The 18,687-nt window shown below is 48.3% G+C and overlaps 1 protein-coding gene across 1 annotated transcript in view; it reads right to left on the reverse strand.

The window, feature by feature from the left end:
* The window catches only part of HTRA1 (HtrA serine peptidase 1), a 51,721-nt gene that overhangs the window by 13,648 nt on the left and 19,386 nt on the right, over window positions 1-18,687 (reverse strand). The window contains exons 2-3 of the mRNA XM_081823341.1: window positions 11,020-11,119; window positions 10,388-10,592 (exon numbers count right to left, since the gene is read on the reverse strand). Of these exons, the coding sequence (XP_081679467.1) occupies window positions 10,388-10,592; window positions 11,020-11,119 (305 nt within the window). The remainder of the gene's footprint in view (window positions 1-10,387; window positions 10,593-11,019; window positions 11,120-18,687) is intronic.

The following is an 18,687-nucleotide window of genomic DNA, read 5'->3' on the forward strand; positions in this document are numbered from 1 at the left end:
CTTGCTCTGGGGTTCTTCTGCAGCAGCAGCCAAGGGTGCGGCACAAGTGAAGACTCAGACAAAATCACACACACACCATATGCACACGCACACGCGCACACACGCACACAGGCGGACACACACATGCCACTTCAGCCTCTGCAGATCCCCGGAGCACCATGTCCCAGGCAGCAGACAGCTGGGCTTGGACCTGGTCCTGCAGTAACTCACTCCGTGACCTCGGGCCATTTGATTGACTTCTCTGAGTCCCGGTTTTACCACTTCTAAAATAAGGTTGTTTGAGGCTGGTGATGTCCAAGGTCATCCCAGCTCTGACAATTAGGGTCCTTTCCGAAAGACCTGGCTGATTTCCAAAAAACCTATTAGCAGACGATGGTTAAATTTGGTGAGACCAAAACAGGCACCACAGTCCTTAATAAATCTCTTTTCATACAACCCCCCAACGGGGTCAGATGAGCCCACAAGCTCAGGCCACAAGCAGAGAGGGGACTCCTGGAATTCTCCAGATGCTGGCTCAGCCAGGAGTCGGCTAGAGAAGCTCTAACAACAATGGCCCGTCAGTCTTGCAGCTTCTGGCCACACTGGTTTTGACCTAATAGGCCTTGAGTGCCCACTCCAGTGCTCTCTCCTTCCCTGAAGCTTGCAGAGAAGGGCAATAAAACAAACCAATAAAGCTTAAGGGAAAAAAAAAATTTTTTTTAGCCTAATGAGGCAAGTGAACTACTTCTTTTTCTTCCTTGGAAAGTATAAAGTACTCCTGTTACAAAAATATTTTCTGTTGCTGAATCCGCAGGAGCCACGGCCTCCGCCAGCCACCCAGCATGCTCGTTTTCAAGGGGCTGAGGCTTCCAGGCTGGTCCTGGGTGTCGGCTGAAGCTTGCTTCAGAGTCTAATGTTGCAGCAGCTGGCTGGGGCTCAACTGAGTGATTCAACGTGCTTTCTGGAAACAGTTATGCTAACCTTTCATTTTATTTTAAAAATATGTGATGGAGAAAATAGCACATCCCCCATACCCAGCAAGAAGCAGAGCCCTAGAACTCACATGCTTCCCGCGGAAAAGCAAACTAGGCGGCCAAGGCATCAGCATCTAGGCTGTCCCACTGACGGCAGTGGGGGAGGGCTCAGATGGGGGAAACAGGAGAAGTGGGGGAGTCAGGGGGAGAGAGAAGGAGGAACTAAGCACCATCGTGCACAAGCAGAAAAAGAGCAAACACAACCACCTTCCTCCTCCCTGTTTACGAACCCCACCATAATAATTAGTCTCCTTCAAGCTGGGTCAAGAAACATGGGCATTTTGGGGCGCCTGGGTGGCTCAGTCGTTAGGCGGCTGCCTTCGGCTCAGGTCATGATCCCAGGGTCCTGGGATCGAGCCCTGCATCGGGCTCCCTGCTCAGCGGGAAGCCTGCTTCTCCCTCTCCCACTCCCTCTGCTTGTGTTCCCTCTCGCGCTGTGTCTCTCTCTGTCAAATAAATAAAATCTTTAAAAAATAAATAAATAAATAAATAAATAAGAAACATGGGCATTCTGAAAAATCCCTTACTCTTGTTGTTTAAACCACAAAATGTCAACATTTCTATATGGGAGCCCAGCGGCTAGTGACTGGACATATTCTGTGGCACCCAGAAGAGGCAAATCATTATCTCCATCAAGCATAACTCTGGTCTTCGCATACGCCAGCCCCTTTGATCCCTCCACTTTTATTCACTGACTTCAACTTCATGGATGCTGCTCCAAGAATTTTTGGCCAATAAATACCGATTTAAAAAAATCGAGGGGCGCCTGGGTGGCTCAGTCGCTAAGCGTCTGCCTTCGGCTCAGGTCATGATCCCAGGGTCCTGGGATCGAGCCCCGCATCGGGCTCCCTGCTCAGCGGGAAGCCTGCTTCTCCCTCTCCCTCTGCTTGTGTTCCTGCTCTCGCTGTGTCTCTCTCTGTGTCAAATAAATAAAATAAAATTTTAAAATAAAAAATTAAAAAGATAAAAAATCGATGAATATGAAAGTGACAAATGAAAGAATGAACCAACCAGATTTTAAAAGATCCTTCCCAAAGGGATGGGTGGTGGTCTCTCTCTGGTCAATTCAGGGCACAACGTGCAGCAACCACCCAATGTCTGTTGAACTGAACTGTCTCCTCACTCCCCATGACCACTTAGAGCCCCTGCTGTCCTATATGCAGAGAAGCCCAGGAGATATCTTTCCTTCCAAATTTATGCTTAAAATTTTTTTAAGATGTATGATGTATCACCTCCTCAACATAAAAATAATCTGAGATGGTGAGTGACACAGGGCCTATTATAATACATTAATTAACATATATTCATGGCATAAAATGGGGCCATAGAGAATATGCTAACCACGAAACCAACGGTTTCTATGAGCTGCCCAGTAGCTAAAGCAAAGAGGGAAACATCACGAGTCACACACTCTCATTATCAGATTCTGGTGTCTTAATTAACAAAAGTGACTTCTTAATTAGCATGTGTATTAAATAATCAGTCCACAATTCACCACAATGTCTTATTTCTCCCTCACCATAGAAGGTGGTCATGATGATTTTAGGAAACCAGTTTTGGGAAATTGTGTCTACACTGCTATGAAAAGAGATAACCAGGTCAGTACAAAGCCTTTGCACCTTCAGACTCTCAGGAGATTGACTACATAAAAAACCAGAGCTTTCCAGAGTATGACCAGGAATCCCCAAGAACAAGGCCAATAAGAAATGTAGACAATATGCAGAGAAACCAGCTAAGCAGAAACATAGGCTTGGGTTCTGAAGGGCTCTAATAAACTCACTGAGAAATAAGTTTGCACCTTGGTCCAAGGTTCAGGTCCTCCAGGCTTGCCCCCTAATCTTCCCCTAGGTACGCTCTACCTGTCCTTCCTGTCCTTCCTGTCACCCCAAATATAAGCTTCCCTGCCTACACTATCTACAGAGGCCTCCCCAGCCTCCAGTGCCTTCTGCCGCTTCTGCTTGTTCCTTTTCTGTACTTGTTACCGTATTTGTCCCACTTTTCCTGTTTCCCACCCTAGACTGTCATCACGGGGCCACATGGCTCTTGCACATTTCTGATACATGCTCAGCACCTAACACCGTGTTTGGCCGAGACAGATGCTCAGTAAATACTGATAGAATCCATGAATGAATAAGGAGTAACTGAAGAAAATGAACAAAACCCCAGACCTTAAAAGATCTTCCGGATTTGAAATTGGATAATCATTTTCAAAATATCTTGGAATTCTACTGATAATGCAGAGAAACGAGCAAACAGAAGCCTTCTCTGCTTAATCCAGCAAAAGCAAAGCCACGGCGGCAGCAAAGAAACACAATTTGAGCGCATGTGCGCGCGCGCACACACACATACACACACACATACACACATACACACACATACACACACACACACCTGCCCCAAGAGAAAGAGCAAATGAAATCAGCCTGTCTGTGCTCTCCTCTTTGGTCACCTAGACTTTGGGTCTTATGAGCATACTGGGCCTCCGGCCACTCATTTCCTCTAGGACAAGGTGTTAATTGTCTCACACTGGGGTTGGCAAACTTCTTCTGTAAAAGGCCAAAAGGTAAACACTTTCAGCTTCATGGGCCATGTGGTCTCCATCCTCATGACTCAACTCTGCTGAGACAGGGCAAAAGCAGCTACAGACTCTAAATCATGGGCATGGCTGCGTTGCAATAAAACTTTATTTACAAAAACAGACGGAGGGCCAGATTTGGCCTGCAAGCTGCAACTGGCCAACCCTGGACTCTCACACAGTGTTACATACTCGCTAAACTGTCAAATGGAAGCAGCGTCTACGTACCCCCTCCCCGCTCAGTAAAGGAGACAGGAGACATTCCGGATGGGGCACCTACAAATTCGGTCCCAACAACCTGGGAACTGCTTTGTCAGAAACATAAAAAAGAGTCTTAATCCAATTCCCTGAAGACAGAGCACCGATGTGAAAAAAGGCATTACCATATTAAGAGAAAAACATAGCCAAAGAATTTCCTTAACAATCAGCTAAGTTCTTGAACTGGGGCCAGAGAACACATGAGGGCTCCGGTTCTGATAGTTTGGGGAACTGAAACATTTTCACATTCCAAAAGGAGCTGCAATCAGAACAGAAGGAGCCACGTCCCCATCGGCCTCTGGACAAAGGCCGCGCAGAGGAATGAGGGCCGGCCTCCACTTCGCTGCCTGGGTTTACATTCCCTAATGAAATATTGATTCCCACGCCCTCCAAGTGGTAAAAATCAATACGGTAACAGAAGCCTTGTAACATCAACCGGGGCCGCGGCGTCGGCAGCAAATCCAACGGCAGCCCTCTAAGCTCTGCGACAGAGAGCGCGAGACCACAGAACGACCAGTACAGACCGAGCGAGTGGGGAAAAGGATCCAAAATGGAAAAACACAGAAACAAAATAAGAGGGTAACTATGGTAGTGCGATCCACAGCCCAGGCTCCCAGTTGCTTTACGAGGATGAGTGACAGGCTCCAGAAGATGCGGAGCCATTCCAGCCCAGGCTCCGTGTTATCTGATTCACCCTGGGACAGCTCACGCGGCTGAGTCAGCGCCTTCCGACCATCAGGTTGCCTAAGGAGAACTGGCGGGCGGGCGTGAGTCACGCCGAGCACCGCACCACCCCCGGCCTTTGCCACCATCCCGGGGGTCACCTGATACACCCCCCCCCGCCCGCCCCGCGCTGAGGACTCAGGGCAGAGTCACCGCACACCGGGCCAAATCTTGAGACACGGGCCTGAAGAAGACAGAGCCCACTGAGCAGCTGCGGGGACCTGTGCTTGGAAGGCCCAGGGCCCCCCACCCACCCCGGCCCCGAGTGACCCCTGTCCTGAGCTTCATGGATCAGAGCTGGCCCCTCTTCCTGGCCCCACCCCCCACCCCGTGGCCGGCTCAGCAGTAAAAGGACCCTCTGTAAACAAAGCAGCCCCCCCCGCCTAGGAGTGTTCCTCTTCAGCCACTTCAAACGGGTCTGGCCTGTAGGTGGCAAGGGGCCCGAAGGTGGCCAGGGGCGGATGCAGGCCTGGGGGTGAGGGAAGAAAAACACCTCAGAGGCCTCAACCTGGTGGCCTGCACACATTTCCCTGGTTGTTGGCCTCAGGAAACCTCACTGCCTCGGCCGCGCTCTGAGTAACCAGAGACCACAAAGCTCCTGGAGCCCCGGCAAAGCCAGGTGTCCCTCCAAACCAGACGGCCCCTGGGATCGGATGAGCCCCGGCTGAGGAGTGCAGATGAGGGCGAGTGGTGGCCCGCCCGCTGTGCCACCAGGCCCTCATCTGACAACCCCGTGAGCCCCGGGCCTCCCCACTCTGCTGCGCCTCGGAGCCGTGCACCTTGCTCCCTCGTCAGCAGAGGGGACTCGGCCTCGTCCTGGGACCCCGCTGTCCCGCGCCGACTACCTGACAAGTGCATAAGACCGGAGTGTCCCTCACACTCCAGCAGCTCTGAGCAACTTAAATCAACAAATAAGACAACAGTCGACTATGCTAAGGAGATGGGGGGGCAGGTAAAGAGTGAAATGTGACTGTCCTCAGAGTGACAGTCGGGGGTTGGGATGTGGGGAGCCGCCTTGCGTACTGGGTTGGGGAAGGGCTGTCTAGGGCGGAATTTCGGGCAGGACCCGGAGGATGGGAAGGCCAGCCCTGGAGCGGCTGCGGGGAGACACCCCGGGGAGCCATGGCCCAGACCCCTGAAGAGTAGCCCTGGCCTGTGGGAGGCAAGAGGGGAGGGGCATCCAGGCAGAGTGGGTGAGGGGTGGAAGGAGGAGATGAGGCCGGGAGGAGGGCCGCCCCATCAGGCCAGGCCTCCGAGGCCCTGGGAAAGGGGCTAAGCTCTCTCGGTGAGAACAGCGGGAAATGTGTAAAGGGTAGACAGCACACGGTCCCAACGCTGGAATCAGCAAGGGAGGCTCGGGCTCTTGTCCTGGTGCTTCCTCTTCAACACAGCTGGAAAACCGCAGTAACAAAAGTAGCTTTCCTTTCTTACCTTCTTCAATATATCCCTGTATTTCTGCCCTGGGGTCGGGCCTAGAGAGACCAAATCGCTCTCCTTTTACCTCTCCCTCGACAGCCACCCCCTCTCCTTCTCTGCCTCTCTCCCCCTCTCTCTCTCTCTTTCTGAACTACTCAGGGAAAAAAACTGCATGGGACAAAAATGCTGCCTTTGGACAAAATTTTTAAATGTTCTGCAAACACGCCCAGTGTCATGTTGAACACATTTGGAAACGGTTTGTATCTGAAGCTGAACTAGTCTGCCCTCAAAGCTGCTTTCTATTAAAATGTTTGCATGCACACGGTCCCTCCTTCCTGCAGCTGGCTTCCCCCACTCCTTGACGGCTAGCCCCAGGAAAGATGGATGCAAATCCTAGGACGGAAGCACAGAATGGGCTGTGGTTGGAGGGGATGGGCCTGCAGGGGGGCACCTTCCTCCCCCAGCTTGGGGGGGGTGGGGGGCAGGGGGACAGACCAGGCTTCTTCTGAAAGCTCTCCCATCTCAAAACTCAGCAGGGAGAGTGAGTGCACACATGTCTTCTCAGCAGTGAGAAGCAAAAACAGAGTTCTTTGGTCGCAAGCCCAGACATGTCGCTGGCAATCTCAAGCCAAGGGGGGTTCACTGGAGATGCGCAGGGAGTTCCAAGAATGGAAAGAAAAGTAGACAGCTTGGGTCAGAAACGACAGGAACTCAGCACCCAGGGGTGCTCAGCAGCAGGGGCTCTACCATGCAGTTTTGGTGAGAGTGACACCCAGCTGCACCTCCGAGGGGAGGGTCTGCTTGATCTCCGGGTCCCATGTCCACCCCCTGGCCCTGGAGGGTGGGGCACCGTGACTGCCGGTCCCACCAAGACTGTCCAATGGGGGAGACGTAGCCCCCAAAGGAAATGCTAGTTGCTGTTCCCAGGAGATGGGGGCTGGATGACAAGGGGACATGACAACAGATGTCCATGGTAATTTCTATTCCTTAAAAGTGTTGAGGGGCACCTGGGTGGCTCAGTCGGTTAAGCATCCAACTCTTGATTTTGGCTCAGGTTACCATCTCAGGGTCCTGGGATCAAGCCCCGAGTCAAACTCTGTGCCCAGAAGGGGAGTCTGCTTCTCTCTCTCTCTGTCCCTCCTCTCCCTCTGCCCCTCCCCCACTCGCATGAGTGCATGTGCGCGCTCTCTCTCTCAAATAAATTAAAAAAAGAATCTTTAAAAAAAAAGTGTCGAGAATACCACACTCAGGAAGGACAATAGCTGTTAAAGTAATGGAGAGCCTCCAAATGAAATCATGATGGTGGGGGGAGGAAACGGGCCCAGGCTAGGAGCCACCAAGTTAGCCACTGAGCTTGTGGACATGGCGGGCGGTCCCATCAATTTCCTTGGGTTATTAGAAAACAGCCCGGGGAGGCTGGGCCACAGCCTCATGTGGCAAGGCACCATTTGGAATGATTTTCGATCCTCAGGCTCAATTTTTGTTGGTTCTGTTCTGCCTGCTCTGAGTTCTCCCCCGACGGTTTCTTGTCCTTTGCTATTCCCGAGAGTGACCCAATGCAAGGCGAGCTCACAGCCCATCCACAGCCTGCAGTTTATTAACTCGTGTGCTCAGACGGATTTGGATTTGCTGGGAGGAGAGGCTCCTTCCAAACGGAGCCTCATTTCAAGCCAGTCTCCACCCCCTCCTAAATAATCAATCATCCAACGAAGGGAACAAAAGGGAAAGCGCTAGAAGAGATGGTTTCACTCTCCCCACTTCCAACTACTATCAGCAAAAAAAAGCAGTTTAGTCAGTGGAAACCAGTCTCTTGTGTGGGTGTCTGCAATTTAATATCCATTCATTTCCGATTCCTTTTTGAAAAGCCACATTTAGTTCAACTTTTAAATGTTAAGCATCTTTTTCTTGAGCTAGAAACAGCCCTCAAATACTGAGCTGCCGGCACAGGGCTAGACTCCTGCGGGCAGCAAGGGCCGGGTCAGAAACACGGCAAAGCTGGTCTGTTGAGATCTTTCACATCCTTCCTGGACATGTCGGGGATGACACAAGGATACAGTCTCCACCTTGGCTCAAAATCTGAAAAGAATCTCCCCCTGGCCAGAGGCACATTCCATGCCCACGCATTCCAAACACGGAATTACTCAGTGGCAGTGGCTCACGAAGCATCTGGGCCAGCACCCTGCCTGCAGAGCCCCACCGCTGGCTGCCTTCCAGGGGCTGGGCGGGGGGGGAGCTGAAAAGTCCTGCGTGCGGCCACAGGATGTGCTATTCTGGCTAGCCTCCTTCCGGTGAGACTACCACATCCTGGACACTCTTCTAGCGGCATGTTCCTAAACAGGGCAGCACCAGCCTTCCCGGGAGCTATTTAAGGTCCAGCCATCCCATCACACCAAACAGCCAGGTTCCATCCCTCCAGTAAGGGCCATGGCCTTGGGTACTTGGGGGTCAGCAGCCTGGCTCGGCTTGGAAGGTTAGTTTCCCCGCAGCACAGCTGTGTGACTTCAGGCAGGTTACTTAAGCTCTCTGAGCCCCTGTTCTGTCCTCTATAAAATGGGGATGATAAGCTATCTTGCTGATTAGGTGCAAGTTACGAATGAAGCCAGAGGCTGGATCAGCACTGGAACTCATCAAGCAGAAGTTACTATGATTATGTTGTGACCAATAAACACATTTTCAAAGATAGTTGTTGCTAGAAATTCCACAGTTACCTAATAGAAATAATATCCGACAGAGACCTCGCTGAAGGCCAGTTTCCTACACCAACCGCGGAGCCTGTTTCTGTCCTGAGGAACAGCAGACAGACAAAAAGCAGCCTGTGGGATACTACACTGGTCTGCCTTCACAGCCCACATCCAGGCAAAGGTATGCGAAGAGCTGGGTCAGAAGACCCCTCGTGGCTCTCAGTCTAGGATCTCTTCCTGCGCCAACAACAAGATTCCAGCCTCCCGGGAGTCTTCCTTCCTTCCACAGGAATTCCAGAAAATTACAAGGGCATGAAGAAACCCAAAAGTGCAATCTCACTGCAAACCAAACCTCCTCAATCAACATATACCAACAAGTGGGAATTGTTGACGGTCTAGTAAGAACTGGATTTAATTTCTGGTATGAAGCCTTCACTAAACAAATCAAACAGAGCAAAAATGACTGCAAGGAGAATATTTAAATAGAAAGGAAACCATTTTCAAACACAGCATTTCTCAGACTGAACTATGTCTCAGTTTTGCCCAAAAAAAAAAAAAAAAAGTGCTAAGCTCAGATGATTATCATTTGGAGTGCACACACACCCTTTTGTGGGAGACTCCTGTGCGCATTAGCATATTAAAAGTTTTGAGAAGTTCTGTAAGAAAAAAATCCATTAGCTTTACTTTTTTTTTTTTTAAAGATTTTATTTATTTATTTGACAGAGAGACACAGCGAGAGAGAGAACACAAGCAGGGGGAGTGAGAGAGGGAGAAGCAGGCTTCCCACGGAGCAGGGAGCCCGATGCGGGGCTCGATCCCAGGACCCCGGGATCATGACCTGAGCCAAAGGCAGATGCTTAACGACTGAGCCACCCAGGCACCCCCATTAGCTTTGCTTTATTTTATTTTATTTTATTTATTTATTTTTATTCTTATGTTAATCCCCATACATTACATCATTAGTTTTAGATGAAGTGTTCCATGATTCATTGTTTGTGCATAACACCCAGTCATTAGCTTTGCTTTAATTCAAGGTTTCCAAAACCTTTTTAAGATTGGAGCATTGTTTTAAAACCCATCTAGAGGGATGCCTGAGTGGTTCAGTTGGTTAAGCGTCAAACTCTTGGTTTCAGCTCGGGTCATGATCTCAGAGTCGTGGGATCAAGCCTGGCAACTGGCTCTCTGCTCAGTGGGGGGTCTGCTTGGGCTTCTCTCTCTCTCTCTCTCTCCCTCTGCCCCCCCTTCTCTCTCTCTCAAATAATAAATAAATCTTAAAACACACACACACACACACACACATACACATACATCCAGTAACCCTGCAAAAACCCAATTTCAGAGACTTGGTTTGTTTTCAAACCCAGTGAAACGCACAAATGAACAAAAATGAACACAAATGAACAAGAGTTGCCTCAGGAATGGAGGGGAGACTCAACATTCACTGCTCACCTACTAATTTCTTTATAAACTTATTGCTTTCTTTTATAAAATCGTTAAGCTTCTATTTTTAAAACTCTGATTTTATAGTCTTCTTATTAAAGATGCTTTCATGAGTCCCCCCACTTTCCCTAACTGCAGGCCACACTCAGTATCTCCTAATCCTCACCTCCTGGGGTCCAGGCTTGACTGGTTCTCAGGAAATCAGGGTGCTCTGGGGCCTCTGACTTCTCCCAGGCTTTGCCACCTGGGAGCTCAGGTCTTCAGGCAGGGAGCACACTTACCTCGTGGTCAATTTTGATAAGTGCAATGTCTGCCTTCTCATCCACATCCTTGATTTTGGCTTCGTAGGTGGCACCGTTCTTCAGCTCGACCTTGACCCGATGCTTGTTGGTCACCACGTGGGCGTTTGTCACAATCAGTCCATCTTCGGACACGATAAAGCCAGACCCACTGGCCACCGGCACCTCCCTCTTAGAAAAAGGAAGCCTAAAACCCAGAGGAGACCCCAGTTAAGGCCGAGAATCACCTTCAGATCAACTCTTCGACACACTGATTCACTGGGTCTGCAACAGCAACACACATCTAGGAATTTATACGTCAGGTCTGTTTAACAGCAGAACAGTGGAAGGCTATCGATTTTTGTAAGCATCAAAAAATTCCACTTACAAAATATTCTTAGGGACTCTCTTCAGAGCTAGAGGTTCTTAAATCATCTAGAAGGGTCAAGAATGTACATTCAAACAGGCTAAAGGGAAAGCATCCTAAGGGGGAAATGCTATGCTCCCGTAGGAACATATTCAGTGGCTCTTGGACATTTCCAAGTGTCCCAGAAACAGCCCCGATGCTTTGCTAATGGCAGTGCGTCTCGGTGGGAGCTTCGGAGTCCGTGGGAAAACAAGAAGGCCCTCTTTACTTGCGAAACAGCTCGATGTGCACCACGGCAGGAGCGATCTTCTCCACCACGTCGGCAATGAAGTTGTATTTATGGCGCAAGCTGTTGGGGTCTTCCTGCCCTGAGAACAAAGCAAAGACAGGACACGTCAAGACACTGTGCTCTGTGCTGTGGTCTCCTGAGAAAGGCATGGGTGAGAAGGAGCCAAAATGCACACCCGGACCTCCGGAACCCCAGACAAGTGACGACAAGACCCCAGACCCGCGCTCCGCTGCAAAGGTCCTCGGGGCTCTCCAGGGAACACCCACTCAGGTAAGGGGTAACACCCATCAGAAATGACCTCTTTGCTCTGCTTCTTTCCTTCCAACGGTTTCACTGCAAAAATGCTGAGCCGGAGGCACCAGCTGATACCTGGACCTCCTAGCGGCTCCTCGGCAAAGGTGGTGGGGCAAGGAAGGGGTCACGGTCACAGTCAGGGCTCCACCCTCCGCCACGCCCCTGCCAGTTCCCACAGCGCCACCGAGAAGCAGCCGCTCCCAGCGTGCCGCTGCTGTCACCACCCAGGGGAGGGCTGAGGTTGCTTTTGAGGAGATGCCCACTAGACGTTACAGATTGAAAAGGCATTAAGGCGGGGCGCCTGGGTGGCTCAGTCGTTCAGCGTCTGCCTTCGGCTCAGGTCATGATCCCAGGGTCCTGGGACTGAGCCCTGCACTGGGCTCCTGCTCCGCGGGAAGCCTGCTTCTCCCTCTCCCACTCCCCCTGCTTGTGTTCCCTCTCTCGCTGTGTCTCTCTCTGTCAAATAAATAAATAAAATCTTTAAAAAAAAAAAAGAAAGAAAAGGCATTAAGACAAAGGCACAGATCCTGTCTTCCCACTGATCCCACAAGGTGGACAGAGGCCACCGTCTGTCCCCAGAGCAGTTTTCCACCATGCCTTGTTTATTCCAGCCCCCTGGGACATCCCAGGCCAGAAGGTACAAGAGGTGCCTTGACACCACTGGGGGAAAAAAGAAAGAGAAATCAAATGACCATAATTTCTATATAAACATACACACTATAATTAACAAACCCCCATTTCAAAGCTACTTTCAGACAAAGCGATCCCACATCCCAATGTAGGGCTCTCACCCAGCAAGGCCAAAAAATTGGTTTCCACCCAGCAGATGCCCACACCATGGCATCTGGTTCAGAAATGAGCTACTGGAGACTCAGGTCCCAGGACACCCATTCTGCTGGGACGGGTGGTGGCAGGGGCCAATGTGGCCCCCGGAAGTGCAACCCGAGCCTGCCACCCTGTCCCCAAATCCATGCCACCTGCTGATATCCTTCAACACATCTCTCTCTGCCTTCACAGGCTAGAGGAGTTCTAGGCTAGTCTGCAGCCAAGAACCCACACACCCTTTCCTTTATCTCTCCTTGTCTCCGTGCAGTCACCTCCCTTGGGCCAGTCGCCTAGCCTAATGCTACACAAAGCAGGCTCCAGGGACCAGAATTCTCTGCCAGCCTCGCTCTCCCTTGTCCCATGTAGACACTGGCAGACAGCTTTCAGATACCTTTAGAGCAATTTGCCAGAGTAATCTGTCTGTTGCATCGAAAAATTTTAAATTGGGGCTTATATTTTGTGTCTTTCTTACAATATTTTGGTAGGAATTCATTTTTAGCGTATTTTAATTGATCCATAATGAATAGGAAATAAAGGAAAAGAAATCTGTTCCTTTACCACAGATGGTCTAAGGAGCACTGATCTGTCCCCTGCACCTGTCACTCCCTGTCACAGCTCACTCAGAGGGATTCACAACACAACTTTGCAGTTTAAAAAGAAACCACTGGCCTACAAAACTGCCCCTTATTCACATAAGGGCCTGTGTTCCCCACCCCCAACACACACGCACAAAACCCCACACTCACACGAGCACAAACCCACACCCACACTTACACGCTCAGTCGTGAGCATGCACAGGCACCTACACGCACATGTGCACGTGTGTGCACACTCACACAGACCCACTCACGCATAGACTCCATCTCACACACATATGTGCATGTACTCTCACACTCACCCACTCACATACACACTCATGCACATGCATGCACACACACATACACACATATATGTACAGACTCACATGTGTACACTCTTACACACACACATGCACTCACACACACATAGCTGCACACGCCTACACTCATACACACACATACATACACTCACATACACACACAGAGACTCACACCCCCACACGCCTCCCTCCCCGCGAGAGAGGACTGTGGCCACAGCCCGGGCTCGGGGCCGGCCGAGAAGGTTGTGACCCTTTCAAGTCCTCTGTGGCCCTCAGAGCTGCATATCCACAGGCTTCCGTGGCGGCCCCATAGCATCTGTCCAGATTGTTTCCTCGGTCCCTGCCATGGCTGTGTGTCCCCACCGGAGACACCAGCAAGGCGATTCATACCACTGGACCCCAGGACATCTAGGGGACGAGTCTGCCTCTCCCAAGCTTTCCCTCTGGGAAGTGAGAGACCATCGACAAGCAAAGGGTCCCTCTCAGCCCTGGCTACCGGGCTCTGAACTGCTTTACTTCAGGGTTGGAATGCCTCTCTTTTTGCAAAGTAGGATTTTCTAAGGTCAGAAAAAGATCTGCACCTATTAGGCAAGGAAAACTAACTCAACAAGTTCACACTAGCATCATTTTATTATTTTTGCTTTCAAAGCCCTTTCATACAGCACCCTATTTTTATTTCCCCCCTCCCTAAGGATGAGGAAAATTAGATGTTGTGCTTGTATTATATTTAGGGAAACTGAGGCTCACAGACCATAAATGACTTCTCCATGGACACTTAACTTTCTTAATAGAGAATATAAATAAGAGGAAAATCTGGGCAGAGCTACAACTTTTCTTCTCAATCCTGGCCCCAGACATATCTGCCACCCTCCTAGGTTTCTAGGTAGTTGCTGTTAATTGGTCTGTCTCCCCAAGTGCTCCGAAGGGAGCTATAAAGAAAGGGATAGAAACATTCCTTCTGGCACACAGAACCTGGCGAACATCACCCAGAGACAGCTGTAAACACATGCATCCGGGCCTCCTCAGACCAGCTTCCTGGGAAAGACCAAAGGGAGGTTTAACGCCCAAAGGTCAGCAGCCCCCGCAGGGCAGCGTGGGGTTTCAGAGGCCTTCCCGAGCAGGGCAATCACCAGAGCCGTACCACTGAGGATCATTAACTCACTTCCTATCCCTGACTTCCCAAAGTAGGCATGGGAGAATTTGCCCGCAGCAGGAGTAAAAATGAACATGGGTTTTTCCAGCTAATGTGAGAACCACCTGCCTTCTCACACAAACTAGCAAGAGATGCTCCAGGAACTGTGCCCCCCAGGAAAGCAACATGGAGAGCAGGGAGGACACCGGCCTGGGCACCAGAAGGCCCAGGTCCCATCCTGTCTGCTGGGTGGCCTCCACTTCCACATCTGTAAAATGGGGCGAGGTGCCTCTATATTGAGCTGCAAAGTCCCTCCAGTCCAGCTCCAGCATTCTATGATCTAATCGCCTTCTCTCCCTCTCACCCCAACAAGCTGCAGCAAGATAAAGAGCTCGTGGAATTTGAGACTGGGCACAGGACTCTCCAAACCCTGCAGATGAGTAAACAGAAAGGGGAAGTGGAAGGACAGACCATAATGAAAAGCCCAACTGACAATCCTTAATTGTGCAGCTCAGATGAAAAAGCAACCAGTGACCTCCATTACCATCACTGAGTGGACCAGCATCAACGGGAAGACGAAATAGAGCAGAAACAATGAACATAAGGAACACCAAGTAATTGTTCAAACATGGGCAAGATGTCAAACCAAAGAAGAAGTGTTTGGCTTCTCAAAATGCTATTTGAGAACGAGAAATAAACAGGTCTCTAAGAACAGCGTGGCTCCGTGTCAGAGTCCTGCTCCATGTGAAAGGGTTGCCCATCAAGCAAGAGGAGGCTTCCACTGCCCTCCTGGTCTTTACAAACCCTGGCTCGCTCCATTTGCTCTGATCTCAAGTGCCAGCCAACTGTCTTCCTTCCAGAGGGGTCAACCGAGGTGGAGAATCCCCAGAGGTGGACCCAGGCTGTCTCTGCCACGACCCAGTGTGTACGTGATGCAGACGGATGGAGGGTTGGGGCGTCCAGGCCACTCAGTATGGGGAAAATGGCCAAGAGCACAGGCGTGGTCTCAGATCAGAGTGTGACACTCCACACAACACTTACCTGCTGTGTGACCGTAGTTAGGCCACCGCACTCCTCCGAGAGTTATCCCCTTGTCCATGAAATATGATGACAACAACACCCACCTCAAAGTGGTTTTGATGCAGATTTTACGAGTTACTATATATGAAGTGCTTGGTCAAGTCCTGGCATACAGTTTAAAGTTAAAAATAAAAAGAGAATAGGTAAAGGTGCTGCTCAGTAGGCAGCTCTGGACATGTGTGAGCACCACACAGCTCAGTGGATACAGCAGGGAGAGAACTACTCTCCCTACCTTGGCAAATTTGTGTAGGCCCTGGAAACTCCTCCTAACAGGACCATCATGCAGAGGCAGAGATCAAGGGGAAGCTGCGTGGCAGGCCAATTTTTCTGGCTTTGATGTTCACCTATGCTCCCCCTTGTACGAGGCTAATCCACAGCCACTGCAGAAGGGAAACAGGGAGCTGGGTCAACAGAATAATCTAACCCGAACTGTAGCCCATCTGTACACAAGGAGCAACCAACCTGCACCAGAAGACAAATATAACTCCCTCTATAAAGTGAGGGCCTTGTTTAGTTAGGCCAAACCAATGTGGCAGAAGGTAATGAAAATGGGAAGCCTCATGCAGGGTCAAGGCCTGGCCCTTCTAACTGTTCTAATCGTTCCATTATTGTACAGAAAGCTGGAATTGACTGGAGTTCAGTAACAGCCCACCATTTACAGAAAGCTGGTGATTCAGAATTCAGAAACGTGGAGGTAAGGTGTTTTTTACATTCCTGATTAATGAAAAAAAAACAGAAAAGACAAAATGACCAGTATCATGAATCAAAGAGGATGCGGCACTATAGATCCTACAGACATTAAAAGTATGATATGGAAATATTCTGGACAAATTTGTGCACATAAATTCTACAGCTTAGATGAATGGATAGATTTCTTTAAAAGACATAATTTGGGGCACCTGGGTGGCTCAGTTGGTTAAGCGTCTGCCTTCGGCTCAGGTCATGATCCCGGCGTCCTGGGATTGAGCCCCACATCGGCTCCCTGCACAGCGGGGAGCCTGCTTCTCCCTCTCCCTCTGTCTCCCTGTCTGCCTACCTGTGATCTCTCTCTCTCTCTGTCTGTCAAATAAATAAATAAAAATCTTTAAAAAAATAAATAAAAAGACATCATTTACCAAAGCTCATTCAAGAAGATATAGATAACCTGAATAAGAAATTGTCTTTGCAGTTAAAAACCTTCCCACAAAGAAAGTTTCAGGCTCATGACTTCATGGGTGAATTCTACCAAACATTTAAGAAAGAAACAATACTAATACTTCACAAACTCTTCCCAAAAATAGAATACGGAAAACACTGCCTAACTTATTTTATGAACCCGGCATTACTCTAACATAAAATCCAGACAAAAGACATTACAAGAAAACTACAGTCTAATATCCAACATGAATACAGGCCAAATGTCCTTAAAATGTTTATAATTCAGCAATTTATTAAAAAAAAAAAGAATTCAGCAATTTAGCAAAAAGAATAATATATCATGACCAGGCGAGGTTTATTCCAGGAAAGGATAAATGAGGTTTAACATGGGGTTCCTGGGGGGCTCAGTCAGTTGGGTGTCCCCTCTTGGTTTTGGCTCAGGTCCTGATCTCATGGGTTGTGAAATCGACCCCACATCAGGCTTTGCGCTCAGCAGGAGTCTGCTTGGGTATTCTCTCCCTCTGCCCCTTCCCCTGCTCTCTCTCTCTCTCTCTCAAATAAATAACCTTTAAAATAAATAAATAGGGGTGCCTGGGTGGTTCGGTCGTTAAGCGTCTGTCTTTGGCTCAGGTCATGATCCCGGGGTCCTGGGATCGAGCCCCACATTGGGCTCCCTGCTCAGCGGGAAGCCTGCTTCTCCCTCCCCAACTCCCCCTGCTTCTGTTCCCTCTCTCGCTGTGTTTCTCTCTGTCAAATAAATAAATAAAATCTTTAAAAATAAATAAATAAATAAGATGTAACATTAGAATATAATACTAAGAAAACCCAAATGGTTATCCCATAGATGCAAAAAGATGTGACAAAAAATTGAACACCCATTCACAATAAAAACACTCAGCAAACTAGAAAGAGAACTTCCTCAACCTGATAAAAGGAATCAATAAAAAACCTAAAACTAGTATCATACTTAATAGTGAAAGATTGAATACTTTCTCTCTACAAATGAGAATAAGACAAGGACATCCACTCTTACCACTTCTATTCAGTATTTTATGATGTCCTGGTTGGAATAATTAAGCTAGAAGAAGAAACAAAGGCATAAAGATTAGAAAGGAGAACATAAAACTACTAGTATTTGAAGACGACATAATAGCGCATATGAAAGTTGCTTAGGAATCTGTAAATACACTGCTGGAATAAGTGAGTTTGTCAACGTCACAGGCTAACAGGTCTATACACACAAAACCATATTTCTATGAATTAATAATAAACCATTGGAAACTGAAATTTTTAAAATACCAATTATAATAGCATCAAAAATATTAAATAGGTAGGTAAATATTTAATAAAGTATGTGTAAGACACTGCAAAACACTGCTGAAATAAATTTTATTTTATTATTTTTTTATTTAAATGTTAGGTTGTTAACATACAGTACAATTTTGGTGTCTGGAGTAGAATTCAGTGATTCATCACGTACATGTAATACCCTGTGCTCATCACAAGTGCCCTCTTTAATATCCATCACTCACCTAGCCCATCCCCTACGCACCTCCCTCCATCAACCCTCAGTGTGTTCTCCATTGTGAAGTGTAAGGTTTGTTTCCCTCTCTCCTTTTTGCTGAAATAAATTTTGAAAGACCTAAGTACATCAAGAGATACACGATACTCATGAATCAGAAGACTCACTATTGCCAAGCTAGCAATTTTCCCAAAATTGACCTACAGATTCAGCATACTCCCAATGAAATCCCAGGAGGTGCTTGTGTAGAAATTGATAAGCTATTTCTGAAGCTTATGTGGAAAGCAAAAAACCTGGGATATCCAAAATAATTCTCAAAAAGAGAAAATCGAATGATTTATACTATGTGATTTTATTTTAAACTGAAAAATTCTGAATAATTAGGATTAGTAGAAAGATGAGTCACAACATTTTACAGGATAGGCCTTTCCATTCATCTAATAAATATTTATCATTACTGATTATTAACACAACAAATGACCCATTAAGAGTAGCCAACATTTCCTATAATTTAATGAGTTTTAAAATTGCCAGGATTTCATCCAAAAATAATAAATGATTGCTGCCTCCTCTTTATAAACTACTAGGAAAGCACATGACTCCATAAATGTTACTTCCTTGGAGCCCATGGTCCCTGGAGTTTTACAGATAATACTTAACTACTTTCAATAACTTCCTTACAGGAGGAAAGAGAGATACATACAGTGTTGCTAAGTTTCATTAATTAGTATTAAAATTAGCATAACAGACACTTCCATT

The sequence above is a fragment of the Leptonychotes weddellii genome, chromosome 6 (genome assembly GCF_054177405.1).
Source record: "Leptonychotes weddellii isolate Sample4059 chromosome 6, ASM5417740v2, whole genome shotgun sequence".
In the NCBI taxonomy this organism is placed as follows: Eukaryota; Metazoa; Chordata; class Mammalia; order Carnivora; family Phocidae; genus Leptonychotes; species Leptonychotes weddellii.